The sequence below is a fragment of the Typopeltis vanoorti genome, chromosome 4 (assembly GCF_054136105.1).
Source record: "Typopeltis vanoorti isolate ZY-2024b chromosome 4, IOZ_Tvanoo_1.0, whole genome shotgun sequence".
NCBI classification, from domain to species: domain Eukaryota; kingdom Metazoa; phylum Arthropoda; class Arachnida; order Uropygi; family Thelyphonidae; genus Typopeltis; species Typopeltis vanoorti.
The window spans coordinates 19,499,183-19,515,720 of record NC_143552.1 but is presented as its reverse complement, the minus strand read 5'-3'; the positions used below and the strand labels follow the sequence as shown (position 1 = coordinate 19,515,720).

Below are 16,538 nucleotides of genomic sequence, written 5' to 3'. Positions count from 1 at the left end.
ATTATTAACATAACAAAATTGAAAAATATAACTATACAAAACAACTACAGAAACATAATAGAAACAGAGTTAAAAAAATAACCTTTGACAGTGTAAAAATACATGGTAAATGGACAGAGCAATTTATGGTAAATGCTGTAAGAAAAACACTTGGTACAACAATTAGATCAAATAATGAGTGGATAACCACAGAAACTTTGGAAAATTTAGAAGAAAAAAAAGAGCTGCAAAAAATACTTTGAAAAGAGAAAATACAGAGAAAAATAAGCAACATTATGAAAGATGGACAAACAAAATAGATAGAATGTGCAGATTTTGCTAAAAACACTTGATTCGAAGAAAAAGCAAAAATGTGTGAAGAAGACAATAAAAAGAATGATAGCAAGACTATCTAAAATTATTAAAGAATTAACAAAAACACCCCAAAACACACCACTAAAAATGAAAATCAATATTGAAACTGGAATAATTCAAGGTTAAAAAAATTAGGAATTAATATTGCAAGATCCTCTAAGGGAAAAGAGAAAGAGCACCATTTATAATACAAGAAATTTTTAATACAATAAAACAAATGAACTTTTAAGTCATCACCTGGTTATGATAAACTTCCTTCTGAACTGTGGAAATATGGTGACATAGCACCCATCAATTTTCTGCTTGAACATTTTAACCAAATACTATATACTGTGAAATTTCAGATGACTGGAAGATAGCCAACATAATACTAATTTTCAAAAAGGGAGATAAACAAAGGTGTGAAAATTATAGACCCATAACATTGCTTAGTCATAGCTACAAAATCTTCACACGCATTAGTCAAAATGGAATCCAGACTTTAATGAATGAGATAATAGGAGAAGGTCAAGTAGGCTTCAGACCTGGAAGGTGTATTATTGATCATATTTTTATAGTTAATATCCTGGCTGAAAATTACTAGGCATATAGCTTACCTATATACTGTAGTTTTATTGACTTCAAGCAAACATTTGATTCCATTGACATAAACATCTTAAAAACCTGACATTTAGATTCAGAACTACAAATTTTTATTATGAATTATTATAAAGATACCAAAGCAACTGTAAAATTTAATAAAAGAAAAACAGACAAATTCAAAGTAGAAAAAGGAGTCTTGCTGGGTTGGACACTCTTACGAAATTTATTTGCTATTTATTTTGAAGAAATATCCAGATCCATAGCTGAAGAACCAGATCAGTAAATAAATGGAACAAATATTAACTATGCAGATGACATTATTATTCTTGCAGAATCTAAAGCACAAATGGAAAAAACAGTAGAAATTTGAAATTTAAGAATGCGAAATTTTTAGGATGAAAATAAATTTAAGCAAAATTAAAACAATGAAAATAGGAATAGATGAAAAAATTTCAATAAACTTAGAAAATCATATACTTGAAAAAGTAAAGCAATTCACATGTCTTGGCAGTGTTCAAATATAGTAGATTTAAATTAACAAAGGATGGTCTAACATGAATAAATTAAACAAAATATGAAAAAATAACAGCATTTCAAAAAGTCAAAGTAAAACTCTATCAAACCATTATTATACCTACAGCATTTTATGGAGCTGAGACATGGACACTCAGTCAGAAAGAAATACAGAAAATCAAAGCATTTGAATGAAGTATTTAAGAAAAATAAATAAGAATCACTGGTCAGAGCAAAAAACAAATGAGCAAGTGAAACATGAATTAAACTATATAGAAGTCATCATAGTTATAATTCTTAAACAGCAATTGAGATGGTTTGGACACCTCCAGAGAATGTCTTTTCAAAGATTACCAAATATAGTCTTGAATGAAATCATTGGAGGAAGACGATCAAGAGGCAGACCAAAAAGAACTGGCTATAGTCTCTGAAGGAAAGTCACAATTATCGAGCTTCACACAGATGACAGAAATTGGAAAAATAGGGCCAGGTGGCATCATAGGGAGACTCAATCTGTTCTGATGGATGAGAAAGAAGAAATTAAATGCTTGAACATTTTTGTAACAAAGATGCTTTTTTAATACTGTTGTTTAAAAAATCCAATTATCTTGGAAGTCTAGTCAAGGACCGGATCACATGGTAGTGCATCATGAAAAGTGAGTCTCACTTCGTCAAGTAAAATTTTTGTATGGTTAGTAGATTTAAATTGTATTTCTGGAGCCCTGTATATATATATATATATATATATATATTTATAAAGAATTGAATGACTAGTCATTCAATTCTTTATAAAAGTATATTTTTTATATAAGAGTATATTTTTTCTGCTCTGACCAGTGATTTTTATTTATTTTTCTTAAATTTTTGGTTCTAGTCATTCAATTTTTTATAAAAATATGTATGTTAACCGAGTTAATGATCATCTTCTCATCTTCTTTATACCCTCTTTTACCTTGCGGTTAGTTTGAATGACTATATACCGAGAATGAAAAAGAAAAGGTTTAATGTTAAGATACTACTAGTTTCATTGAATAAATCAACTTCTTCAGGTATCACAGGCAAAGAATTATATAAAATAACAGAGACAAGATAAAATTACATCAACAGATCTAGTATAAAACACAATAGTACATTTTAAAACAGGAATGGGTGCTGGAGTTCCAATTGAAGTTGACTACATGCGTGAGCTGTCACGAGTGCGCCAATACTGGACAGTGGCAGTGTGTGTGTGTCAGAAAAATTGTAGCTAAGGCTGTTGTTAATATGGGATGAATCGAGCGATATTTCTCTAGATTCGATAATCTTTCTTTCGAGTTCATCATAACACATGGATATTAGAAGTTTGAGGCCAGTCTACGAGGTGTTGGCGGCCTTCATCTGAGTGGATAGAGAAGAGAACGTGGCTAGAGAGAGCGCTGGCCCTGGTCCTATTGTAGGAGATGTCTTTAATTTGTAAAATACAAATTAAAACTGGAGCATCTTTTCTGAAATATTCTGTGCTTGCTAATTATCCATATTAGAAGAAAGTAAACAAATAATCTGATAGCTAATAAACTCATTTGAGTTTATTAGCTATCAGAGTTAGTAAATGTAAACAGAAACAAATATATATATATTTATTTTGCAGATCACTGAAATTATAATATCAATTTTTCAGGCTTGTCATTGGTGGAAGTTGTATCCTTTATGATAACATAATGAATGTTATTGAAGAAACTAGATAAATAATGTCACTTTGTATAAATAATTAAATGTATGATAATATAATATAAAATAAATGTAATATGATTTTTCTTTTTTATTATTTCTGAGATGTTTTAATTACTTCTAGTTATAAAGGCTGTCCACACGAGTAGATAGTATAATTTTAGAGAAATGATTTGTGTACGTTCTAGTTATGATAACATATATAATGTTAGATGTAAATGGAAGGGAAACATCCCTGTAGTTCTATCCTTGTGTTCCATTTTAACCATAACTCTCACATGTCTAGGCACCTCACAAGTCAGAACTGCATAGTCACTCTTACCAATTTAGGCATCTGGGTCACCTTATTTATAGCATCAGTTAGTGAGAATTATGTTGAACTTATCTCTATGCCTAATATTTTCAGCACAAGATCTCATGTACTATCTGATATAGTTTTCCCTCAGTAACAAAAATTCCAATCTCTCTTTCATTCTCTTCTGCCTGTTCTTTCTTCCTTCCAGTTTTGTCTCCATATTTAAAATGACTTTTGTCTTATCTTGTAACCATCAAGCTATGTTACCTGTGTAAATTTATAGTCCTTCTCCATTTATCTTCATGCTGCAGTTGCAATGCATCAGTTTGTCCTTTGATTAGAAAGAGCTGCATTCAAAATTCCTTCTAGGATGTGAAAGTCTTTCTGAAAGTTTTTCAGCTGAAAGTTATTTAGCTATTTTCATAACAGATGTAGCAGTTTTTCATTCTACAAAACAAGCAAATCAGCCAGAAAAAACTCAATTAACAGAAAATAATATACTGGCCTCAACTTATACCAAGAATCTCATATCAATTTCACTTGAGTTGAGCTGCTCTGCTGTGATTAACAACAGTTCCTTTTTTTCCCCCTTTTCCTTCTGTCTTCTCTGAAGCATTCTATATCTGTCACATTCTAGTCCTGCAAGGCCATTAACTAGATCTTATTAATGCTAATAATTTTTGTCTGGTTTGCATATACCAATGCTTCCTTTTATTCTTGATGCTTCTGGCATTAGTAAACTTTTATGGTACCCACCAGACTGATAGCTACTCATTCAATACCTATATTTAAACATTTACATCTACATCTGAAAAAAAGAAAGCACAGAATAGATTTGGGGTATTAGGAGATATGTATAGTAAATGAATTTAATAGAATTAGAGGCAAAGAGAGGGAGATTTTTAACCAAAAACAATTGCAAGTCTAAATTCTCTGACATTCAGGATAAACATATGCAAAAATGCTGGTTTTTGAGATGAGCAGTGCTCAAAGAAGCTGTTAAGAAAAGTAGATGTGATGTTGTAGATTGGAGCTGGAAATAAACAGAGTTGTCATTGAAACAAAGACTACATATCTCTGTTATGCGAATCTATAAAGTTTTGAGAGTTTTGCCATTTTTCATATGTAATATCTTTCTATTTACTTGGGTTTTCATGATTTTTTAAAGTGAGTTGAAATTGGGAGGGACATGGAATATACAGGAATGGTTACAAAGTACATAGGACCTCAAAAGTCCCTTCCCCTGTGACTATTAGTACTCCCTCCAGTCACACCTAACAGAATAGTGATACAAGAATAATCACTGGCTAATTAGACTTGGTCTAGTATACTGTTTAATGGCCAATCTATGGAATAACCATTTTAAAGCTCTCAAAAAAACCCATTTTACTCTCTAAAAGAAAAAAAAAATGTCGTTCTCTCCATGATGTCTGACACAGCACTAAAAACATCACTTATACTGCATGCCAGAAGAAACAGGATAATTGTGAGAAGGAACTTTGCTCTGGAGTCCAGATTTGGTTTTTGGCCATTTCAAGTCAATGAAACTTGTCTACCACCTAGTTGTTCCTAGTACTACTCAAAGGAATGGCTTGGCCTTTCCTCCAAGGTAATATGGATGGCACACCCCGAGTCTTCCACATTGGTTCATGCCTAGATGGTTTCATGTTCACTTCTAGACAGTTTATTTTAGTTTGTTGGTTTAATGCCTTCTGGCTTAATACCAGCATGAAGATATAGTCACTTTTTGATTTAGATCGGATGTTTTTTTATGGACTCAATTAGATGAACTCAGCCCATCTTCAAGAAAACTATAGTAGATAATTTGAAAATGTCTTTAAAATCTTAAAACCCTTTTTCACTAAATTCTGAAGAGTTTCTCATTTAAATTTATGGATGTATGCTAGTTTCAATTTTAACCCCACAGTGGCACAATGGAATTTTATAGCATAGTTGGGGACCTGGTTTCTTCTTCTTATTGTGCTATCTTCTATCGAAGGTCAGCGACCATCTTGGTGAATAAACTGCGCTCTTGTGCTAATCTGAGCAGTTGTACACTGCTCTTTCCTGTCCACATCTCGATGTTGTCAAACCATGATATTCTTTTTCTTCCTCTAGTTCCTTTGCCATCAATTCTTCCTACCAAATTAGTTCGTAGAAGTTGGTATTTGCTGTTTCTCATGATGTGGCCAAGATATGATGTTTTTCGTTTCTTGATTATTTGTACAAGATGTTTAGCCTTGCCAATGGATTTTAAGACATCTTCATTGGTAATTTTTTCTGTCCATGATATCTTTAGCATTCTTCTGTATAGCCACATCTCAAAGGCTTCGATTTTCTTGATGGTTGTCGCCTTCAATGTCCATGTTTCAACTCCATAGAGCAGAATAGACCACACGTAGCATTTCAGCATTCGGCATCTGACTTCCATGTTTAGATCTTTATTGCAGAATAGTGTTCTCATTTTCATGAAGGACTGCCGTGCAACTTCAATCCTTGTCTTTATATCTATTTCTGGATCCCACCGTTCATTAAGCCAGCAACCAAGATATTTTTATCTTGACACTTGATCAATATTTTTCCCATTGAGTGTCAGTTTCATTGATAAGGCTGGATGTTTGCTGATGATCATGTATTTTGTCTTGTTGATGTTTATATTTATTCCCATTCTTTGGCTTTCTATGTATACTCTGTCAATGAGTTTTTGGAGATCCATAATATTATCTGCAATTAGCACGGTGTCATCTGCATATCGTAGGTTGTTAACAATCTTTCCATTTATTGTGATTCCCTCTGGACATTCTTCCAATGCTTTTTTAAAGATTACCTCTGCATATATGTTGAACAGGAGTGGTGAGAGCACACATCCTTGTCTCACTCCTCTTTTGATGTTAATATCACTGGTGGTAATGTTGTCTAATTGAACAGTAGCTGACTGATTCCAATACAGATTTGTTATTAGTCTTATGTCTTGTTCGTCTAGCCTTATTTGTTGAAGGACTTCTATTAAGTTAGTGTGTCTGACTTTATCGAATGCTTTTTCAAAATCTATGAAACACATGAAGACAGATTTCTGTTTTTCTATGCATTTTTGTATCAATATTTGGGTACAGAAAAGGGCCTCTCTAGTACCAAAACCATTCCGAAAGCCGAATTGTGTTTCATTTAGAGTTTCTTCACTTTTTCTATAAATGCGATTCTGAATTACTTTCAAAAATATTTTTAATGTTTGGCTCATTAGACTAATAAGTCAGAAGTCACCACAGGAATTCGCTTTGGGTTTCTTTGGGATAGTGATAAATGTAGATTTGAGCCAATCTGATGGAAATTCATCACTTTCATATATTTTATTAAATAGTTTTTCAATAAGTTTGATGTTATCTGGTTCGATTAATTTTAAAAATTCTGTTTGCACACCATCTGGTCCAGCTTTTCCTGTTTTACTTGTTCGTATAGCATTCTCTATTTCGCATTTCATGATTGCTGGTCCTTGAATGTTATCTTTTAGATTTATAGGCTTCTGTCTAGTATCATTGAAAAGTTCTGTTACATATTTTATCCAAATCTGTGCTTTATTCTCTTCTTCTAGAACTATTTTTCCATTTTCGTCTCTTAGAGACACTATTTGCTTTTTTCTCAGTTTTCCGGAAATTTCGTTGATTTTCTTATACAGATTGAAATTATCATGTTTCTTCTGAAGCAGTTCAATTTCAGTACATAAATTTTTCATCCAATTTTCCTTGGCTTCTTTTATTTTTTTCTTGATGATGTTATGTGTTTCTGTATACCTGGCTAGGTCTTTGTTTTTGTACATTCTTCTTGTATCAATAAGAGAAAGAATCTCATCTGTCATCCATTCCTGTTGTTTATATTATCCACATAACCTACTTCTTCAATACTTGTTGTTACGATGGCATTCTTTAAGCTATTCCAGAGAGATTCCACACTTTTATTTTCTTCTATGTTAATCTGTTGTAATTGCAGGTTAAGCTGTGTCTTGGCACTTTTATTTATGTTCGGGTCTTTCAGTTTTTCTACATCAATTTTCTTTTTCTTCTTTTGTGATTTTTTAGCTGATTTTAATCTAAGACGTACTTCTGCAACTATGGGATTGTGGTCTGATGAGATATCTGCTCCAGGATAAGTCTTTGCACCCTTTATACTACTGTGGAATCTTTTATTTATCAGTATATAATCAATTTGATTTCGGACAATGTTATGTTGGTTATCTTGAGGCGATTTCCAAGTGTACAGTCTTCTGGGTGGAAGTTTAAACCAGGTATTTGCTATTGTTAGATCTTCTTCCTGACAGAACTGGACTAGGCGATCTCCTCTGTCATTTCTGGTGCCTAAGCCATGTTTGCCAACAATTTCTCCATCACCCCCCTCTTCCCACTTTTGCATTGAAGTCACCCATCACTGTGTTTATATCATGTTTCTTTGTTAGGTTTTTAATCTCTTTTAGGTGTTCATAAAACTCTTCAACATCTTCTTCACTTTTGTCAGCTGTGGGTGCATAAGCTTGGATGATATTTATGTTAACAGGGTTTCCCTTAAGTTGTAACAGCATTATTCTTTCAAAAAATGGAATCCAATTTATTACTGATTTATTGATTTCTTCATCTACTATTACAGCTACGCCATGTCGATGTTTGTTCTCATCATTCCCAGAGTAATACATTGTCGTATTATCTTGTTGACACTTTCCAGATCCTGGCCATCTTGTCTCGCAAATTCCCAAAATCCGGATGCCCAGCCTCTTCATTTCTCTTGTGGCATTTCTTAATTTGCCAGCTTCATACAGAGTTCTGACATTCCAAGTTGCAATTTTAAAAGTGGACACCATTTTGAGCCCGGAGATTCTTCGCATCCCTGTCCCATTTAAGGGACGCCAGGAACTTGGGGCCAATTGTAAGGGTTTGCTCGCCATGGTGGTTGTTGTGGAGATAAGGTAGAGCAGTAGTTTCTCCGTTTGCTTTCTGCTCCGCAGTATTACAGATGTACACAGTATAATCATATTGACATCTGCAAATCTCTGATCACAAGCTTTTCCGTCATCATTTGGCTTCACCCTTGTGTCAGTACTGACAATGCTGCTTCCCAATGTCAGGGGCAGTGACCCCAGCAGGTGCTTATTTAATGGCGGCACTACTCGCCATGTCACCGAGTTGTCATTGGGTTTTGTGAGGTTTTAAGTGAAACAGAGTTGCCACTTCTGCTCCCCCACGCCCTGATAGCTCAGTCGCTGTTGGTCCACGGCTGCTTATTCGCCAGATTGCTCTGCTTATATCGCAGCTAGCCTCCATATCTGAAGGCTGTTCCCCGATCCGCCACCTGGGGACGCATCCGGTAGTAGTTAGCTCTGCCCCGGACCTGGTTTAACTTGTTGAATAAAACATATGCAGTTGTATATTTTCTTGCTCACAAGGTTTAAAGATGAAACTAGATAGATACTTGGGAGGAGATATGCAGAGAAATAATAAGGGCTTCTGTCTGTTCAGTCCTCACCTTTTTTGTTTTACATTATTCTGAAGAGTTTCTCATAGGTTAATGAAGATGAGTTTTGAGATTTAACCAAACTGTGTTCTGGATTTGGCTTAAACCACATATACAGTGGTGGTGGTATGATGTAATCAAATGTCAAGCTAGCTGAGATGTCACTGAGTGAAAGAAGGCCCTTCCGCTATTGCTTTTGTTGGGAAAAGAGGAAACAATGAAAGTCATCTAAGTGTACATGCTGAAACCCAGCAGAATTTAAAATGAGCACCATCAGTGTAATAAGCATGAATGCAACAGAGATGGAGCTAGCAGAGCAATTACAGAAATACCATGCTGACAATCGGTTTCACCAAGATGTAAAGCACATGAGATACCTTTAAATAATAACTGAGATTTATTTGGTCTGTAGTAATTAGGGAAAGAATAGTAATCAACACTAAACATGAAGACAATGCAGCATGTTCTCTTAGAAGACAAAAAAGAAAGAAAGTTCTGTTATGAGTAACTAAACAGAAATCATGGAAAACTTTGGAAAGAATATAGATGATAAATATCATGAAAGTGGCAAAAAAGTTGGCTATTGAAAAAGCTTAGGGAAAAAAGAGCACTCTAAAAGGAATCAGAGTTACTGGAGATAAGGATATTCTGGATGTCTGGAGTAATTACTTTAAGAAATTATTTAATGAAATAAGCAGTAATAGAACAGAGGTAGAAGATATCTAGAAAAATATAGCAGTCATGAATATGTTTTGGTATTGGCACTGGAAAAAGGCATCAAAAATCTGAAATGTAGATGGCAGCTGGAGTAGCTGATAATTGTCCAAAAATGCTGCATAATTCAAATTTGTCAGAAGCACATCTTGCAGACATTATTGGGAAGGGTCACTACCCAGACCGGTTTTGACTTTCATTGAGGTCTCTTCAGTGGGAGCCAGACCCAGAGGTGATACCAAGGTTGCAGAACACATTTCCATATGCCCGTTGCCAAAAGGTGTCACACCTTATTATTAAATTACTCTGGATTAGAGAAAGATGTTGGAAGTTTTTTTTCACTTGGTTAGACTATAAATTATATATTTAGTTTAATCCTTTTTCCAAGTGTAAGCAAACAAAGTTTGTGCCTGAAGTATCTTCCGGACTGGGGCAACTTGTGGCACAGGTGGACTAAGTTCACATCACTTTCCTTAGTATCTCATAATGCATATTTAATAATAAGGTGTGACACCTTTTGGCAACTGGCATATGGAAATATGAGTTCTGCATTGCTTCAACCTTGGTATCACCTCTGGGTCTGGCTCCCACTGAAGAGACCTCAATAAAGGTCGAAACCGGTCTGGGTAGTGATCCATCCCATAATGCATATCATTATACATGTCTGCAAGGAAATGTGCTTTGCATTATGGGATACTAAGTAAAGTGATACGAACTTAGTCCACCTTTGCCACGAAGTTCCCCCAGTCCTGAAGATACTTCAGGTGCAAACTTTGTTTGCTTACACTTGGATAAAGGATTAAACTAAATAAATATATAATTTGTCAGAAGGTTGAATCCTTGATTAGAATAAAATTGTATGTGGGCATTACAGAGAAATTTCTTACAGAGTGTATGAGAAGATATATACAAGTATTTTTGAGGAGAAACTAAGAAAAATTGTTGAAGGGGAAACATTTTTCTATCCATTTTTACAGGCGCTCAGGATCATGTTTTTACTTTAAGATAGTTGAGAAATCATGAGACTGCATGAGGGTATCTTATTTAAATTTAGAGAAAAGTGGGTCAGACATATGTAAATGAGATGGTTTTTGTTGTTGAAAGTCAGTAGTTAAAATTGAAGGAGATATGGGAAAATGATGTGATTTAAAATCTGCTGTAATGCAAGTTTAGCATGCATGTTATTTCTGTTATTCCTCATCTGCATGGATTACGTTATGAAGAAAAGTGTCAAACCTGATATCAAGGAAAAAATATTTCTTTCACAAATTTTGTATGAAAATCAGCAATAAAAAGAGAGCTGTATATGCCACACCTACAAAAGATTATAAACCTATTGTATGTTAGTGCCATTGGTAGAATTAAGAGTTAGATCATCTGAAATAGTAAAAGCAAAGCAGGTTTGGTGGAGCGGCATTTGAAAAAATTATTATGGAATAAGAAGTTTGCACCAACACCAAACAGATTTTAACTAATGGATCTGAAAGTTGGCATAGAAATAAAACTGTTATTGAAGACTAGGGACCATAGATATGAGAGTTCTGAGGAAAATTTCCTTTCAGAAAAATGACTTTTGTATGATAAAAAAATAGAATCATGAACCCCTGTCTCTGGCTTAAGAATATGAAGGATGGATCTCATAATTCTTAGATAAGCTTGTGATGTGTGAGATATAAGTTTGATATAAAAATTAGCTAGTGCAAGCAGAACAAATATTATGAATGTCTCAGGACGAACACTGAATATGTAGAGAAAGATTCTGATACCCATGTATGTACAGTTCTTTAGAACTGCACAACTGGTATCCTCATATTCATCTAAAGAATAATTTGTAGAGGAAGTTTGTGATGATTGATCATTAATCCAGATTGCTAACATGATTTCAAGAACAGGCATTACTAGCTATTTAAAATTTATGGATTGTTGTTTATTTAAATATTACACATAATGTGTAATGTGTAATGTGTAATATTACACATTACACACTACACTACCATTAAAATTATTTATCATAAATTTTAAGATAAAAATATAAGTCCTGAACAGCCCTTGAGGGTACATATCAGGAAATTGATGATGGAATATAAGTTCCGAAAATGAAACACACTGTGCACCTTTTTGCTATCATTCTCCACACAGTAAGGGCTAGGCATTGTCAATGCATATGCTGTAGTTTATTCATTCCTGAGGTTCTCAAGTTTGAAGGAGTAGGATGTGTTGCTGATAGTACCAGGAATATTTTCTTAGTAAGTAGTAAAGCATGAGTACAAACTGAAAATCATTACAAAAAAAAAATAACACTGTACTTTATTACTAACTAGCTGTTGTTGTTATTTAGAATTATGGCTGATGCAACTAAGGCTATGAGGCCAGTATCTTATGCCTGTGAATTGCATGCCTTCTGGACTGTTTGCCTGTTCTGTAGGATGAAAAATCAGTTTCTGGGAGGGAAAAGCCAGTCTTTGTGTGAGACTGGCTATCTAACTAGTCACCCTTTTTGACAGGTTGTCTCTTCTAATTCAATAACAACAAATATACTTACTGAGTACTACTTAGTCACAAGTGAAGTATTATTTTAACTTCACTTGTAACTAAATAGTGACTATATGACTCCTCAATAAGTAGTAACTTATGACTATATATTATTTTTGGGTAATGATGGGCCTTAAAGGAAAGATTCGATTAACCTTGGTTATGTAAAAACATTTCAGAGAATTACTGAGAGATATTTTTAGCTAGGCATAAAATTAGACATTATGTATTTTACTTCAGTCATCACAAGCACCAGTCATATTAACCTTTAAGGGAATAGGAAATTTAAGTGATTCTGTTATAAATAAACAGGTGATCTACTAGTTAGACCTTTTCAGAATATGTCAGCAGGTAAAGTCCACTATCCACGGTCAAGACGGAAATTAATTCAGATTTATTGTTGTGGATATGCTTTTTGCATTTTCAGAAATTGTTAGATAGAAGGTGAGAATCATTAGTCTTCATACCTCCAGATGATTCTGATTTCTTTCATTATTTCAAAAAAGTATGTCCTTTATTCATTGCAAATGCATGCAGATTTATTTACATGCATTTGCTGAATAATAGACATACTTTTTTGAAATAATGAAAGAAATCAGAATCATATGTAGATAATTAAGAAACTGTACACAAACTTGAAAAAAAAAAAAAAAAAATGGGGGAAAATGAAACAGCTGCAAAAGTAATGAAAGCTGTAACAGGGTAGTGCACTCTGATTCACCCTTAAAATGGAATATGGAGTCAGTACAATTATGAAGCAGAAATGAAAATAATGGTGACAGGATCAAAAGAACAAAATAGAGATTAAAGATTACAACATCAAACAACTGAAATGGTTCATATATCCTAGGAACTTTAGATTTAAGTTAGAAACATGAAGAATTGTATAGCAAAAGAAATATTAAAGAAAATGAGGTCATTTTAAAGCAAGCTAAGTAAAGACATAAGAAAAAAGATTTATAAAAATAAAAATGATCTTGATGCTTATATGGATAAGATTTGGACTATTAGAGCAGCAGAATATGGAAAATGGATCGATGTGTTTGAGGTGAGAGGCAATGTGAAAGAGAGTTGCTGAATGAGCAAAAAAAGAACAGGAAAGTCAGAATATACATATCCTTACAGACATGTATAATGCTATGCATTATGGGAAGAGCCACTATGCAGACTGGTTTCAACCTTTATTGAGGTCTCATCAGTGGGAGACAAACCCAGAAGTGATACCAAGGTTGAAGTAATGCAGAAGTCATGTTTTCATATATGATGATGAACAGCCTATTTTTCTACCCATTGCAGAGTGAAGGCCTCTCCCATTGAGGGAGCTTTTTGGGTCTACTACTCCCATGGTAAAAGGCAATCACAAACATCGATGCCTATGCGGGATTCGAACCCGCGGCCTCTTGGCTGGAGAATGGATACGCTAGCCACTTGGCCAACCAGGCGGCTTATGAATAATACACACACACACACGCACACACACACACACACACACGCACACACACACACACACACACAAGTAGTCAGTAGTGGCTCTTCCCATAATGCATAGCATTATACATATTCTTAAGGATATATGCATTACATTATGGGATACCAAGGCAACTGATGCTAAGTCATCAGCCTCTATATACAAGTAGGCCAGTTAGTTATGAAGTTACTTCACGCATAAACTTTATTTGCTTACACTTGGATAAAGAACAAAACCAAGAATCTTTGCATCTTTAATTTATAGTATAATCAAGTGGAAAAAACTTTCAACAACAGATATAACAGCTTGTGTAGGTAATATGTGGACACTCTTGATGAGTCCCTAACTACCTGCAGGTCTCTCAAAATAATATATGGCCCAACTTATAAGTGTTTATGCATTATGCAAATGGACTTCCTGCAGAATTTCTAATTTAAGCATTAGATAATAAGAAATAAGAAAGAACACATACCGAGAATGAATAGAAGCAGAATACCTAAACAAATTCTAAATTATCACCCAATAGGTACTTGAATGCAGAGGAAGACCCTTTAAAAAATGGAATTGAGTCCGGAACAGTCCACTTGGCCTATAAGCCTGGAAAGGAAGAAGAAGATAATAAGAAATAAAAACCATTGAGGAAAAGGAAGAAGAAAAATAAATTCAAACAAATATACTGTAATATTTCTGATTTTGGACTATGATGAATAATTCCGTGAAAAAATATAAGAGATTTAATAAGGTTTCACTACTAGTTTCATCGGAATGCATACAGTACCATGGAGAAAACAACATCTTAAAAATATATTGTACTTTAGACAAACACAGAGATTAGAACAATATATTATGTAATCTATTCAATCTTTTCATATTTTTTTGTGGATTTAACTTAACTTTCTAATTAGATGTTGCCTTAGAATGTGCAGGCTTTCTTTCAGGATTAGGATATGATACTACTACAATGGTTCGTTCATTGTGTCTTAGAGGATTTGATCAGGTTAATATAAATAAGTTCAGTAGTTTCAATATTGGAATATGAATTGACATAGTAATAATAAACTAAAAACAAAGGAAAACTCGTGTGAAAACTTAATTTATTTGTAGCATTTTCACCTAAGTTTCATAGGCATATTTAATATAGAATTACTGAATGGCATTCAAACAATCACATCTATCCCAATGGCTTTAACAGGCCTTTAAGGCCCACAACCTTCCAAGCATGCTTAGATTTCGTAACCGAAATACGAGGATAGAATGGTCACTCCTATGCCTCAAGGTATTCTTGGCTGTATCCCTGTGTGTTCACGGGGCCGGTTTGCCTGCTTGCGGGATGAAAAACACCAGATAAACTGGCGGAAAAAACCCTACGGAAAAAACAATCACAGGCAATTCTAAAATGTGCCACCTTAGTAGCTGATGTAAAACAACTAAAATAGTCAATAACTTCCGAACTTATATATATATATATTTATTTACAGAATAATTGACTTAGTTTAATGACATGTTTAAAATTATTAACTGACTTAAACACCGTGAAAAAATATAAGAGATTTAATAAGGTTTCACTACTAGTTTCATCAGAATGCTGACTTCGTCAGGTGAATACAGTACCATGGAGAAAACAATATCTTAAAAAAATATATTGTACTTTAGACAAACACAGAGTTTAGAACAAGTAGTAGTTGTGTTTGAAATTGAGTCCGAGCACTAGTTTTATATATGTATATATATATAAAAGTTAGTACATTTTAAATCCTGTAATCTTTTCTATCTCCCATAAAGAGGACAAGCGTAGACCATCTGATCTGTTTAAGTAATGTTTCACACTTTTCTTTATAAAGACATTCTATGAGGAAATGACTTTTATGAAGGATATCCCATCTCTTGTTCCAGTGAACTCTATGAGAGGAATCTGAAAAGTTATGATAAACACCTAGAACAAATATGATATTAACAAAACTGATATAACCACAAGAAAGAACACACTAGTAGCATAGTTATGAAATTAACTTATGTTCTTATATGTTCTTCTTCTTGTGGTTATATCAGTTGCTTTAATATAATTTTTGTTGTAGGTGTTTATGAAAACTTTGCAGACCCTCCTTATGTATAGAGCAGATAGCAAGCTCAGCAAGTCAAGACTGTTCATTCAGGCTCATGATATTTAATGACTTATGTTGTTCTAAACAAATAAAAGCAAATTTTCCAGTTTGTCAAGGAACCGGGGTGAACACTGAAAAGTCAGCTACTGGAGCAAGCACCAACTCAACATTTAAAAGAAGAAGAATAAACCCAGCATCAGAAGAACTGAAGATAGGAAATCATCAGTATAAAGAGTATTAATGAAGAGGAAATTGAACTTGCAAAAGAATTGGAAAAATCACACATGGACATAATTGGCAATACCGAGACAAAGAAGAGAAAAACAGGTGAGATCTTACTAAGTATAGGATGTTATTTTCAGGCAGCAATGATCAAGGAAAGGAAGGAGTAGTAATAGCATTCAACACCAAACATGAAGATAAACTTCTTGATTTGAAAGTAGCTTCAAGTAGAGTTATGTGGGCAAACTCTGAAATGGGGAAATGGACAATGAAATTTATTTGTACCTATCGTCCCACAGAAGATTCTTCTAAGGAGGAAGTGGAGAATTTTTTGAGTCATAAGAACAGGTAGCTGACATAAACAAAATGGAAAAAGTGGTCCTTGTTGGAGATGTGTAGGAAATGAATTCCACCAATCACATAGGAACATTTTGGGAAAATTGGAGAAAAGGGCAAAGTTAATAATAATAATGGTAAGTATTAACTGGACTTCTGCAAAAGACAAAGACTACTCATTACTAACACCATGTTTGAACATAATCACTATTATTGT

The 16,538-nt window shown here is 33.9% G+C and overlaps 1 protein-coding gene across 1 annotated transcript in view; it reads left to right on the top strand.

Annotated features, from left to right (window-relative positions):
- LOC150107148 (thioredoxin reductase 2, mitochondrial-like) overlaps positions 1–16,538 on the top strand; it is a 187,839-nt gene that overhangs the window by 69,456 nt on the left and 101,845 nt on the right. Inside the window, exons 7-8 of the mRNA XM_090391030.1 lie at positions 3,107–3,126; positions 14,567–14,658. Of these exons, the coding sequence (XP_090247156.1) occupies positions 3,107–3,126; positions 14,567–14,658 (112 nt within the window). The remainder of the gene's footprint in view (positions 1–3,106; positions 3,127–14,566; positions 14,659–16,538) is intronic.